The sequence below is a fragment of the Pelmatolapia mariae genome, linkage group LG6 (genome assembly GCF_036321145.2).
Source record: "Pelmatolapia mariae isolate MD_Pm_ZW linkage group LG6, Pm_UMD_F_2, whole genome shotgun sequence".
In the NCBI taxonomy this organism is placed as follows: domain Eukaryota; kingdom Metazoa; phylum Chordata; class Actinopteri; order Cichliformes; family Cichlidae; genus Pelmatolapia; species Pelmatolapia mariae.
The window spans coordinates 7,914,387-7,927,446 of NC_086232.1; the positions used below are offsets into that span (position 1 = coordinate 7,914,387).

General features: G+C 40.9%; 1 protein-coding gene across 1 annotated transcript in view; it reads left to right on the plus strand.

Moving 5' to 3' along the window:
- Positions 1-12,429, plus strand: part of LOC134628428 (hsp70-Hsp90 organising protein-like) — a 31,754-nt gene extending 19,325 nt beyond the window's left edge. The window contains exons 2-16 of the mRNA XM_063475102.1: positions 3,423-3,505; positions 3,609-3,689; positions 4,716-4,775; positions 5,851-6,024; positions 8,282-8,410; positions 8,566-8,611; positions 9,301-9,391; positions 9,504-9,645; positions 9,814-9,918; positions 10,544-10,631; positions 10,786-10,819; positions 11,082-11,156; positions 11,262-11,364; positions 11,506-11,645; positions 11,794-12,429. Coding sequence (XP_063331172.1) covers positions 3,423-3,505; positions 3,609-3,689; positions 4,716-4,775; positions 5,851-6,024; positions 8,282-8,410; positions 8,566-8,611; positions 9,301-9,391; positions 9,504-9,645; positions 9,814-9,918; positions 10,544-10,631; positions 10,786-10,819; positions 11,082-11,156; positions 11,262-11,364; positions 11,506-11,645; positions 11,794-11,929 — 1,487 coding nt within the window. The 3' untranslated portion in view covers positions 11,930-12,429. The remainder of the gene's footprint in view (positions 1-3,422; positions 3,506-3,608; positions 3,690-4,715; positions 4,776-5,850; positions 6,025-8,281; positions 8,411-8,565; positions 8,612-9,300; positions 9,392-9,503; positions 9,646-9,813; positions 9,919-10,543; positions 10,632-10,785; positions 10,820-11,081; positions 11,157-11,261; positions 11,365-11,505; positions 11,646-11,793) is intronic.
- Positions 12,430-13,060: the final 631 nt, after the last annotated feature.

A 13,060-nucleotide genomic window follows, 5' to 3' on the forward strand; every position in this document is an offset into this window, starting at 1 on the left:
TTCCCTTGTAACCCTTGAAACCTTTAAATCTCAGTGGCATGTCAAATATTCTATAAAAAGCAAATATAGTCACTTGAAATGCACAGGGTGCTGTGGCCCTCCCTGCTTCTAGTTTAAGCGTGAGGTCACTGATCTGTGAAATGGTTGGGTGTGACATTTTTTTGACCATCCCAGTTCTGGCATCCCGTCTGAGTTTTTAATAATTGATTGATTGGTAAATGTGTCTTGTTTGAATTTGAAATGTGTAACTCACCGAGTAATATTCAGCTGAAAATTAAACAAGAGCAAGAGTGAAATATTTATACAATGCTTCTAGCTGTTTGAGCACCATTTCTGTCCAGAGGGTCTCAGATATGTCAGGCATTTTTCAGGCATGGTGATCTCCTTGTGTGGTCCACAAGCGTTTCCCTCACCACAGCCTGCACTCACCTGTTGAAAGCTAAAAAACGAGGGACGCTCTAAGAAACTAAGAGTCTACAAACGCACAGCACACACTGGAGAAAAGCTATCTGGCATTGGAGCTCACTTCCTGGCCTTAAGTGCTCCTGGTATAATTGCTAAGTAGACTCAGCTGCAGCTGGCAATACCCAATAGACTCTATGTGCTTCTCCATTGGTAATCCATAAGGAGTTATGGACAGCCTGTCTACCTACAAAAAGTGGCTGTTGTCAGATAAAGACAGTAGCCCTCCAGCCTGTGGGCCACTCTTACATGTGCTGCTGCTGGTCCTTTCCAGGCGTGGAAAAGAGCAAAGTTATAACCTATAAAGAGTTGAAGTGAAACGGGGCGTTAACAACAGTGAAAAATGCCCACTGCAGCCACTGTCTGTGCTTTTCATACTGTATTTTATTTTTAATCATTGAGTTTCTTTCACGTTTTCCCATTCCCGCTGCACTCTGCTGTCAGCATTGTCAACTAGTCAGCATTCAGCATACACACAGTTGAGCTACGTGCTGAGGACTGCATGGGAAAAGGTTTGCGTAGGTTAAAAACCCCTCTGTGTAGGGAAATGCTTATGCAAACAGACACAACTGTGGTGCCATGTAATAAACATTAGTCACGGGATGGAAAGTAATACATGCCAACATAGGCAAAACCATGCTAGGACCTACTAGGTCTGTAACAGTCATGAAAAAACAAAAGGAAAGACACAAAGGTAGAGAAGTAGTCACACTCAAAATATTCTTTTGTTCTGTGCACTTTAACACAATAACATTAAAAAGAAAAACAGAAACACAATGATGGGGTAAAGCGCTGCTGCACTAAAGGATCTGAAACAGTTACCCACACTTTTTTGGCTGGACTACTGCAGCTCCTTGTATTTAGGATCGACTAATTCCAATCTCTGTCATTCGAAGCTGCTCGATCGTAATTTCACTCCTGTTTTAGCTCAGCTGAACTGGCTATCTGTGGAGTTTTAAAGATTTTACATTTTTGTTATGTGCTTTTAAACACCTCCCTGTATTAACTCCTTAATACACATCTTTTAACTCCCTATTTTGCCTCCAGGTCACTGAGGCACTCATCATCCCAACAAGTTCTCGCAGTTCCCTCTTCTCACCTAAAGACTCAAGGCGATCAGGCCTCGGCTATTATTGGCCTTAGGCTCTGGAATAATCTTCTCATCCAGCATAAGAACCTGTTCAACAACTGACAGTTTTAAATCAGAAATTATTAACTGCTTCTGGTCCAGTCTGAGGTCCCTCGTGGTCTGGTCAAGCTTGCTGTTTGCTCTTTTATTTTTTTTACCATTGTTTTTAGCATTGTTGGAATTTAGTCAATTTTCTTGTCATGTTGGCTGTTTTCCGTGAGTTGTGTGTTTTCTCATTGTTTTCACCACTGTTAGTTATTTACCATTGTTAAATATTTACCATTGTTAGTTGTAATTCTATTCTTGGAGACCTGGATTGTAAATAAGTAAGGCTGTAAAGCACTTTGTGATAGTTTCTGGTTGACAAGTTGGCATCTTCAATGCAAACTACAGGAGACTATGGCAAACTGTTACAAAGCAATCTGAAGGAGATTTTTGTTGCAGATCTGTATACCACTTTGGAACGAGCTTCATCTTACAGCAACCATTCACTAGTGGTCTGGTAATACACATTTTCCCTAGTGGTCACCAGGTGGTCACTTACCATCTAAAGGGTTTAAAATGGCAACAAATCAATGGCTGGTTGGAAAATACACATTTCTCCGTAGTGAGTGGTGGTTGTAAGGTGGCCACCAATCAGTCTCTAGACCTGCGTGACCAGAGCCTAAGTTGTTAAATTATCTGATCCTATCAATGGCTTTATTACCATCTAACTCAGGAGTGGGCCGGTGTCCTGCAGGTTTTAGATGTGTTCTTGATCCAACACAGTTCATGTAAATGGCTAAATTTCCTCCTCGACATGTCATGAAGTTCTCCAGAGGTCTGGTAATGAACTAATCATTTGATTCAGGTGTGTTGACCCAGGGTGATATCTAAAACCTGCAGGACACTGGCCCTTGAGGCCTGGAGTTCCCCAACTCCTTACATAAAACTGCTTTGTTTACATTTTGCATGTTGCATTTTGCAACAAGTTGCATTTCTGATTTCAATATTTTTTTAACCACATTGAAATTTCAATTAAATCGTGTAGAGCGCAGAGTTACTTGTGGTTATATTTTGGTTTTAATCATGAGACAAACGTCTCGAGGGGGGAAAAGGAAAACAATCAATGAAACGATTGATGCCACAAATAGAGTGTAGAATCACCTGCATCTGTGCCTTTTACACAAATAACAAAGTAGCTTCAGTTGCACGTAAGCTGGAAGCACTGCATGAAGGAAAATTGTCTCGTCCTCTTGAATGATGTAGATTCACCACACTGATGTTATTAGCAGAAACAAGCAGATTTATTTGCATGTTTTTCAGTTTAAACAAATATCTAACTTGGCACTGATATATTTGTTGTACTTTGAGTTTTACATAGCGTCTGTTTGACCTAAACAGCAAACTGACATCTTAGTTTTGACCTTTCCGTGATCCTGTGTTGTGCTTTTTCTTTCACGCTTTAAAAATAGAGATGTACAGTGGCCTGTATTTAAATAAGTTAGTAGCAGTTGTGTTTATTGTAGCTGCCCAGAAGGCTGAAACAGAAGGGGAAACATGAGACCAGATAAGGTGACACATTTATGTGTTTCCTCCTTTCCTTTCCTCCAGTAAGAAGCTGCCACACGATCACCTGCATGGTTTTGCAAGGGAAATTGGCCAGTCAGAGATCTGAATTGAGCAGGCGCTCTCGTACTCTATAGACAAACAGAAAACATAGTCAAATGCCTGTCGGTTAAACTGATAGCAAAGCGGCTGTTTATGTTTTCGCGTCATGCCTTTTGTGTCCTGTTACTTTGCAGAAAAACAGCTCAGTGCAATGAAAATATTCCTGTTTGTTTGTGTCTAGACGGTTCTGGAGAGGAGGAGATGGAGGCTCAGAATGGACCCCATGACCCATCACACAGGAGGAAAGATCAGAAGTCATCACAGGTACACTGAGCGATTATAAACTATGCGTCATCATTTGGGCAGCTGGTGTTTGAAGCCAGTCATGGAATGAATGTGTGTGTGCTTACTCCTGTTTGTGGAGCAGGCCATGATGAACAATGAACAGGATTTGGATGATGAGGAGAGAACAAGAAGGAGAGCTGAAAGAAGGAGGGCCAAAAGGAAAGTAAGTAAGAAAAAGTCACAACAGCGCTGTACAAAGTCTTGAACCACCGCTAGGAAAATGTGAAGGAGGTACAGCAATTTATTGAAACATGTAAACATGAATGGTATTAATGTACAAGCCAAAGCCAAAAACTGAGTTTGTACACTTTCTCGTAAAAGTAGTCTTCCAGAATAGCTCTCCACGCTTCTTGAAGGGCATTTAAAGCTGCTCATTGGATATTGACTGCCTTTGTTCTATTCTCCATTAAAATTATCCCACACTGCTTCAATAAAGTTGAGGTCTGGGATCTGGGGAGGCCAATCCATGGCTGATAGTGTTTCACTGTGTGTCCGGGTATGCTTTTACTGCAATGGGACTGTTTTTAGGATCATTTTCATGCTGAAATATGAAGCTGTTGGTAATCAGATGCCTTCCAGATAGTACTGCATGGTGGATCAAAATCTTCGTGTACTTTTCTTTTTTTTTCATAATTCCAGTAATTCTGACTTCCAAACCATGAAAGAGCCTCTGCTGTGTTTTACAGGTTGGCTGTAGACACTCATTGTTGTACTTCTTTCCTGTCCTCTTCTATGCTTAGTGATGATGTGAAAGTTAAGTTGAAATTATCAGATTCAAGGAGTGGATAATGGAAAAGCAGCCAACCTTCAGAAAGCCTGGAGAACTAGTGCCAAAAAACCACTTTAAAAACGATACGAGTGTCTGGCTGCTTGGAAGCAAAGTGTAAAGAAAAGAGTGGTGGCTCAGGTCTACACAGTACTATTACGATACCTACAGCTTATATAGTATGTTGACTGTGTTAAAAGCTGTATTCTAACTGAAATGACTGCATCTGCTACATTATCTTAGCACTACTCATATTCCCTGCTGCTCCACCTGTCCCCACACATTGTTTAAATATATTAACCAACCTCTTTCCTCATTTTATGATACAGTCTAAGACACATGTGCTTCTCCACCTGTGTTTACTCATGTTTCATGTCATCATGTATCATCCCATAGCCATCATGTCCTTGCTCTCAATTTCAGAGGCAGAAAGAACGGAGGAAACTAGAGCGTAAGGAGAGGATGGAGGATGCTTCAGAGCAGGTACGGTGCTAATATTCACATTTGTCTTTCTTTCTTTCTCTTTTTTTCTTTTCACTGCAATCATTTTACCTGGTCTAAGTACCAGACCACATCACCTGATGCCTCAGCTCGTACCCTTTCACACAGTCAGCTGGGACACTATCTGAGTTGCCTTATCCTGCCCACACTTGCTGTGCTTCTGCAAGCCACTTTGCAGTCCACCTTCACTCCACGTCATGCAGTATCTGATTCATGTAATACTTCTTTTTTCTGCTTGGTGTCTTTGTGTTGTTCTGCCGCATTCAGCAAATATATGTTATCACAGGTGGAACTGTCATCTTTTTACAATGGTGGTTTAATGACAAAACTTACTAACATACAGTTTTATATATGTTCTTAAACTATATACAAAATTACAGACAATAGAAATCTGTTGCGTAGAAATCACAGCTCTTACCTTTGTCTGTAGGTTGCACACAAAATCATTTACTCTGCTACAGTCCCATTCAGTGTCCTTTGCTCTGAGGTCAGCTGGCTGTGTTTTATTGTACATTTAAAGGCAGGTATCAGTTCTCACAGGTATCTGCATGTTTCTTATTTTGTATAATAAGTACAAAAGTCATAAGTCTGTATTTTTATGTACAGTCTGTGATTTAGATTGTAATTGCTCAACATTTATTTTTAAAGGCTTCATTATAACAACATTTTGCTCTTATGTTATAATGTAGCCTAAAATATGTAATTTTCAAAAACATGCTGAATGCCTTTCTTTATACCAGTAGCCAGCTTATACCAACTGCAGTGGTGCCCTGCATAAGAGAAAACAATCACATCACCACTTGTTTTCTTCTTTATTGGGTTTACTGGCTGCTTTAATCTAACACTGTGCATAAAATGCTCACTTTCTGTGAAATACAACACAAAAGAGAGAGACTGCCTAATACTGAGTCAACACAAATTCTTCTTACAAATCCAGGTCATCAAAAGCTCAAGGTTTCGAGTTGTTGTGCTCCCACACTGAAGAAGGCCTAGTGTATCCAGTCACTTTTTATAATGATTTTAGTTATTTGACAGTGATGCTTTTATTTTGTAACAGGAAGAAGAAGCAGCTGGAGAAGTGTCAGATACTGACAGTGAAGAGGAGATGAAAGAAGAAGAGCGATGGACTGCGGTTCACCCCAGAGCCAGATGCAACCCTGAATCAGTGACTGCCCTCGTGGCAACAGAGAGCAAGACGAATCACCAGCTGTCCCACAGGATGTCAGATGAGGTGGGTTGAAATAAGGTAGCCGTACTTAGTGTTTTATCCCGTCCATTCGGTGAGAAATAAATAATAACACATATGAACAGATTTCATCCAGCAAAGCAAAAGAGAAACTCAACGGTTTAACAGACCTGCAAGGTGTTCTTCAAGTACGACACATGAGGCTTATCATAGAAAACACTGATTTCTACTCTGCTCACTTACTGGGAAGCTAGATCTGCAATCTTTAAAAGTTCCTGAAGGAAGATGTAAAAGAAGAAAAGTCCTTTTTGGAGGACTCTAGTTTTACTCTAGTTTCTACTTTTACTAAATCTGAAAGGTTTTCTTGGTTTGGTCCAGAATGAAAAATCTCTCTTTGAGTTTTTGTATGTAGGCTGTGTGCACTGCTAAACAGGCACACTGTATTTAGGTCCCCGCTTTTAAGGTTTCTCAGTGCAGTGACTTTGTGGGATCACTGAGTGATTTCAAGTGCTGCACAACCTGGTCAAAAGTGCAGTTTTGAACAGGTTTTAATAACCTGAGCTGTAATAACCTGCTCCAAACATGCTTGGTATGACTTGCACTTGGTATGACGGTGCAAAAGTGCACCGTCATGCACATACACTGTTCAAAAAACTTAAAGCAGCACTTTGAAAACACAGCAGATCTCAATGGGAAAAAAGGTCATGTTGAATATCTATACTGACATGGACTGGGTGTTGTGTTAGGACTTAAAGGATGCCACATAACCTGATGAAAATAAAAATGATCAACCTACAGAGGGCTGAATTCAAAGACACCCAAAAGTCAAAGATTTTGCTGAAATTGCATTAGTGCAACTCAAAATGGTATTTAGTAGTTTGATTAGGCGTGCTTGTATGCATGCCTAACAATATGCTCCAAGTGAGTCAATGGATGGTGTCCTGGGGGAACTCAGATGGAACGAAACATGATGTCTCAGAGGTATTCTATTAGATTTCAGTCAGGCGAGTTTGAGGGTGAGTCAGTGGTATCACATTTCCTTCATCCTCCAGGAACTGGCTGCATGCATTTGTCATACCAGGAGGAACCCAGGAACCACAGCACCAGTGTAGGGTGTTGACATTGGATCCAAAAATTTTATCCCAATCCATAATGGGAGTCAGGATGCTGTTGCCTAGCCTGTACAGGTCTGGGTGTCCGTCCATAGATGTGCCATTTTAGACAACCACTGATCCACCACCAAACAGTCGTGCTGAACAATGCTACAGCAACCTGTTCCTATCTGTGAAAAGCACAGGGTGCCAGTGGTGGACATGCCAATTGTGGTATTCTATGGTAAATGCTAATTGGGCCCCATGGTGCAACTGTGCACTGAGCACAGGGCCAGGGCGTGGGGATGTTGGGCCCTAAAGCCACCCTCATGAAGTTTGTTTCTAAATATTTGGTCAGAGACATTCACACCAGTAACCTGCTGGAGGTCATTTTGTAGCTCTGGCAGTGATCATTCTGTCCCTCCTCGCACAAAGGGGCAGATAGCTGTCCTGCTGATGGGTTAAGGACCTTCTGCGACCCTGCCCAGCTTTTCTAGAGTAACCGCCTGTCTCCTGGAATCTCCTCCATGTTCTTGAGACTGTGCTGGGAGACAGCAGACCTTCATTATCTGTGCAACCTCTGTAGGATCCAAGTATCACCTCATGACACTGACTCTAACCAAATGCACAATTAATGAAAAAGGTCAAAAAAGATGAGGAGGGAGAAAATCTCAGTGTCCATGGTGTCCAACACCATTTCTGTTTCATGGGTTGTCTCATTGTTATCCCTCTAGTGCAGCTGTTGTTATTTTCATGAACATCAAAGCAGCTGAAACTGACTAACTACTAACTTGTACACAAGACCTGTATTCCTATTATCATAAAATTAAACCTGCACTGACTTCTTCTATGTGTTTCAGAACTATCTGAACACACACAAAGACACGACTCAGAAAGAGTCTTAGAAAGTATTTGCATTTCTATGAATAGGTAAGCTCTGATTTATGGATAAACTGTGACTTAGGCAACTGCTGTGAGAACTAAGAGATCTGTGCACAAACACAGTAAAACCTCTAAAAATTACTAAAGCTACTGCGCCGGATTCAGATTTTGGATTCAGCGCCTCCAGTTCTGGATCAGTCGCACAGATCATAAAGATCAGCCAGGCTCATTTATGTATTTTTAGCTCGGAGCAGGTCAGAGCAGATTGACATCTTCAGTTTTTGTCACTCTATAATACTGAAGGTTTTGTGTTACTTCCTGTGGTTCAGGAGCCAGAGTGGGATATCAGCAGTGCATTTGTGGCCAACGCTGCCAACACCATTAAACTGAAAGGCCTGATGAACAGAGCAAAGCAAATCTCCAGAGAGAACAAGGAAAATGAGGCCAGGAGCAGCCAGGTACACACACACACACACACACACAAGGTCCACTGATCTAGCCCAGAGATGAGCTTATATGATCCATCCTCTTTCATGTACGACTGGCTAAATGTGTTTTGAGTTAGAAACCAGTGAAGTGACTGCAGTGACAGAACTTTCTGTGGTGATTTCAGGAGGAGAACACAGAAGAAATGAGGAGGATGGGGGAGTCCCTGACATGTGAGTCTGCTCGTGCGTTCTTCTTTAGCTCTATCCTGCAGCCTTGCAATAATTTCAGTGCACAAGATACCATCAGTCCATTTTTAGATTTAAGCCCAGTCAAATTCCAAATTTTGGGCCAAATTTGCAAAATATTTAGTCATTCCCCAAAAAAGGAAGAAATATTTCTTCCCTCTAAAAGATGGTGTCTATTTCAGGAGTGTTGATCAGTATTTGATTATGTAACTCATGAATAATATGTGCTTATATATACTCATTGGCCTTTTTATTATACATGTCTTGTAAATTCTATGTTTAGGAAGCAGCTACGTTTTCAGTTTTTTTAAATATTGTCAACAAAAGTGATCAGTCTACTTTGTTTATTACTGAGTCTGTAATATGGCAACAGTTGTAATAATAATAATATTAATCATAATAATAATAATGATAAACAAAAAGGAAAATGCAAATCATAAATTGTTGCTGCTGAATTGTTTGCCAGTAGGAAAGCGAGTTGCTGTTTATGAAAGTCAGACGGTTGCAGTAGCACAGAAAACTGAAAACAGACATTGCTACATTGAATGATTTGGCCTAGGCAAAAACATGCCTAATAAAGTGGTTGGATAGTGCGTAATAAGTAAGAATTAAGACAAAAAAATGAATGTGTCACCCCTACTCTAAGCATAAAAGTGTGTGTGACCTTTCTCCAGTGCAGGGCATTAAGATGTTTGAGCAAGCCCAGTACACCGAGGCGGTGGACATGTTTACAGAAGCTATCTTCTGCGACCCCAAAGATCACAGGTGAGCTGACTTGTGAACCCAGACTCCAGCTCAGACTTCAGCCTTTTTCATCTACTTTGGTTGATTAAAGTCTCCTGCTGCCTGTGTCTGTGTGTCTCTTCTTGTGTCTCAGGTTATATGGAAATCGGTCTTACTGTCACTGGTTTCTGGAGCAGTACTCCTCAGCTCTGAGTGATGCTCGAAGGTCCATCCGGCTCGCTCCCGACTGGCCGAAGGGATACTTTCGCAAGGGCTGTGCTCTGGTGGGGTTAAAGGTCAGTGAGTTCTATATAACAAATACAACAAATAATACATTTCAATGCCAAGCAACTGTGTCTTTATTTTTAAATGTTTCTGCATAAAAGATGCTACAACGCTCTATCATTTTATTTCCTCCACTCCTTCTTTCACTAACTGCTGTTGTGTGTCTGTGTGAACGACAGCGGTACAGTGAAGCAGAGAAGGCCCTGGAGAAGGTGCTGGAGTTGGATCAGAATTGTAAGGAAGCATCCAAAAAACTCTTTAACTGTCGCGTCGTTCAGCTCATGGTGAGGAACGTCACGAGTGACTTCAGGGTTCTGGGGTAAAAAAGCTGCCTGGAAGATATTTTAAAAACTTCAAATTTACAAAAACATTTCACATACTTTAAAAAGTATAAAACATCCTAAATTCTTGGAAAACACCAGTTACTGTTGGCACAAACCAAAGTGAGCCGTATACTGCTGGTGTCCAACAGGACGATGGGACACGACTGAAAGAAACAACTCAGCTGCACAGTGTCCTTAAACTCAACCAGATTCCTTCATTTATTCACACTGTTTTAGATGTGTGTATCTGTTGCAGTTTACATTTCAATTTCATCGAATGTGAGATTAGAAATTGAACTTAGATGCCTTAAATCTACTGTACAATATAAAGCGCCTTGAGGCGACTTTTGTTGTGATTTGGCGCTATATAAATAAAAATTGAATTGAATTGAATTAAAAAGTAGATAAAAGCTTATTATTGTTGTAAAGCAAATATTTTGTAAGATTTCTTTTTTGCTGAAAATGAGCAATAACAAGTCAATTCTGTGTTTATTAAATCAAACTCGAGCCGATGTTGCTTTCCAAGTGATGACAGTAAAATGTTTCTATTGTCTGACATAAATGATTTTTAACTTTGTTTTTGCAGGAGATGGGTTTCGATGAGGCGCAGAGCAAAGAGCTTCTGCAGAAGTTCACCACTGTTCAGGCAGTCGTCAACTCATTTGAAGCCAGAAGTAAGAACTGCCTGCAATGCCACCTTTGTCCACCATGAGGCAGCACTGTTGCATAATGACAGTATTTTGTAATAAAACACCAAAATTTAAGCAAATGTAAGCAGTTTGTTTCTTTATATCGTTTTGTGAAGTATTTTGTTTGTCTCTCTCGTAGCTCTGAAGCTCTTTTCTCAGCAGGACCAGAGTGGGTAGGTTATTACCTCACCGATCATCACAGCAGATTCAGAAACACAGAGCACCTTTCAGGGAAATCTTTTTTGTGATTTGAATGGAATGAAACACAACAAGTTTCTTTTATTTCCTTCATAGAAAGAGACATGTAGATACAAGTGAGAAAATAGTTCTGCATCTTTGTCATCTGTTAACACTGAACAATAACCACACTTTCCCTTCTTTGTGGTCGCCACACTCGTTTCTTTCTCTTCTCTTTTTTTCCCTCCTGTCTTTCAGAAACTGTCGCTCTTTGTGGGTTGGGAACGTTACACAGGAAGTTACAGAGAAGGACCTTTGTGATCTCTTCAAAATGTAAAGACTGTGTGTGTCTGTGTGTCTTTGAAGACATTAAAGCTTTAAAGAGTTTCCAGCAGTGATAGTTTATTAATAGTATTAACTGTTTCTCTGTGTGTTCAGCTTCGGTGAGATTGAAAGCATCAGAGTTCTTCATGAACGCTTCTGTGCCTTTGTCAACTTCAAGAACGCCAACATGGCTGCCAAAGCCCTGGACAAGCTGCAGGTGTGTGACGGGCCTAGAAACCGTCTTCATCATTGGACTGTCTGCGTTACGCTGATGGACACTTCTGAGTGTCAAAAAACTGAATATTTTCATGAAAATTTGTCTTAAAAAAGTTTAACTGCACTGTGCCCTTCTGTCCAGGGGGTGGAGCTCGGGGGCAACAAGCTGGTGATGCGGTACCCAGATCGCTGGATCCACAGGACTGTGCCCTCCGTGCAAAGAAGCAACAGCAGCTTTTGCTCCAACACTGCAGGAACTCAGCCAAGTCCAGCTGCCTCTGGGTACAAAGTGACTCATTAATGTTTCCAGAGGGGTCCCTTACAGTGTGACACAAACAAAATCACTGTAGAATAGTTTTCAGTAGTAGCTGAGAGATGTTACTTTTCTTATTGATCTCTTATCGGATCTCCTCCGCTTCTGTCCACACAGGTCCCGATGGCGGGCACCTTTAAATGGAGATGAGTGCTTTTACTGGCGGACCACAGGCTGTTTCTATGGCGACAAGTGCCGCTTCAAACACATACCAGACCAGCAAGGTCGAGACAAGAAGCCTTGGCAACCATGATGTCCCTTATCTTTCCAGCTCCTGCCCGCAAGGCACATCAAAGAAGGACAAGGGAACAAGAAAAGCAGCGATCGGTGAGGAAGAGGAGAAGACGGTCCACTTGGGAACACTGACAACTGAATGTTTGTGAAGAAACCTGAGACATGGATCACATGTGATAACCAAAGTCAGAAGATGTGACTCTGAAATAATGAAGGACATTATGCAGACCCTGATCCGGGGAAGAATAAATCCATTTTAAATAAAATCTTGTAGCAGGGATGGTCCTCAGTGGAAATGTATTTCTTGAGGCTTCACTTGGATTTCAGAAACAGCCACAGGAGCTCCTGGTTTGTGCACAGACGCATGTCACAGAGATTTATGGGCCAGATGTTTGGTTGAACCATGTTGGAAACACTTTAGTCCGACACTGGGGTAGATTTTAAAATTAAGTTATTTTCATATCAGTAAAACGAGATTTTGCATATAAAATGTATAAATATTTGCATAAAACAATAAAAACTGATATATGAGACCTTTTATTTCCCTTTACTGCTTGTTGTTTTAGTTTCCAGCTGCTTGCATTTGTTCTTCAGAGACATTCTCGGGTTTGGGAGTGATGGTTTGATCTTCTTATATCGGCTCTGTGTTATTAAAACAGAAGACAGAGATACAGACGCTCTCATTATGTGTGTTCATGCGTGTTAAACTCTTATTTTTCAGTAATGTGAGGCAGAAGAAAACAATCCCATTGTGAGCTATTTGATTTATTGTTGAGGAGTCTACCAACCACAATCTAAACATAAGTGTTTTTTTGTTTGTTTGTGTTGTCCGAGACCACATCCTCCTGAATTAGTGCTCTATATGTTAGGTAACTGAGTTTGCCCGGGGCAGAGTGTGCCTGCAGATGGGTTTGAATAGAGATGAAAGGAGCAGCTGTGGGTTTATCAGCACCACGAGTGGATCAGTCAGTTTTCCTCCTCTCTGTCAGGTATTGTATGTTCGTGAACTTGAGAACCTTCAGAGGAATCAGTTTCTTCAGACTTATTACTAAATTGTTACATGTATTTATTCTGAAATGTTTATTGGATGGACTGATGAACAGTGGCAGCAAGTGAAGCAGGTTAAACAGTGTTAACTATCTAACATTAG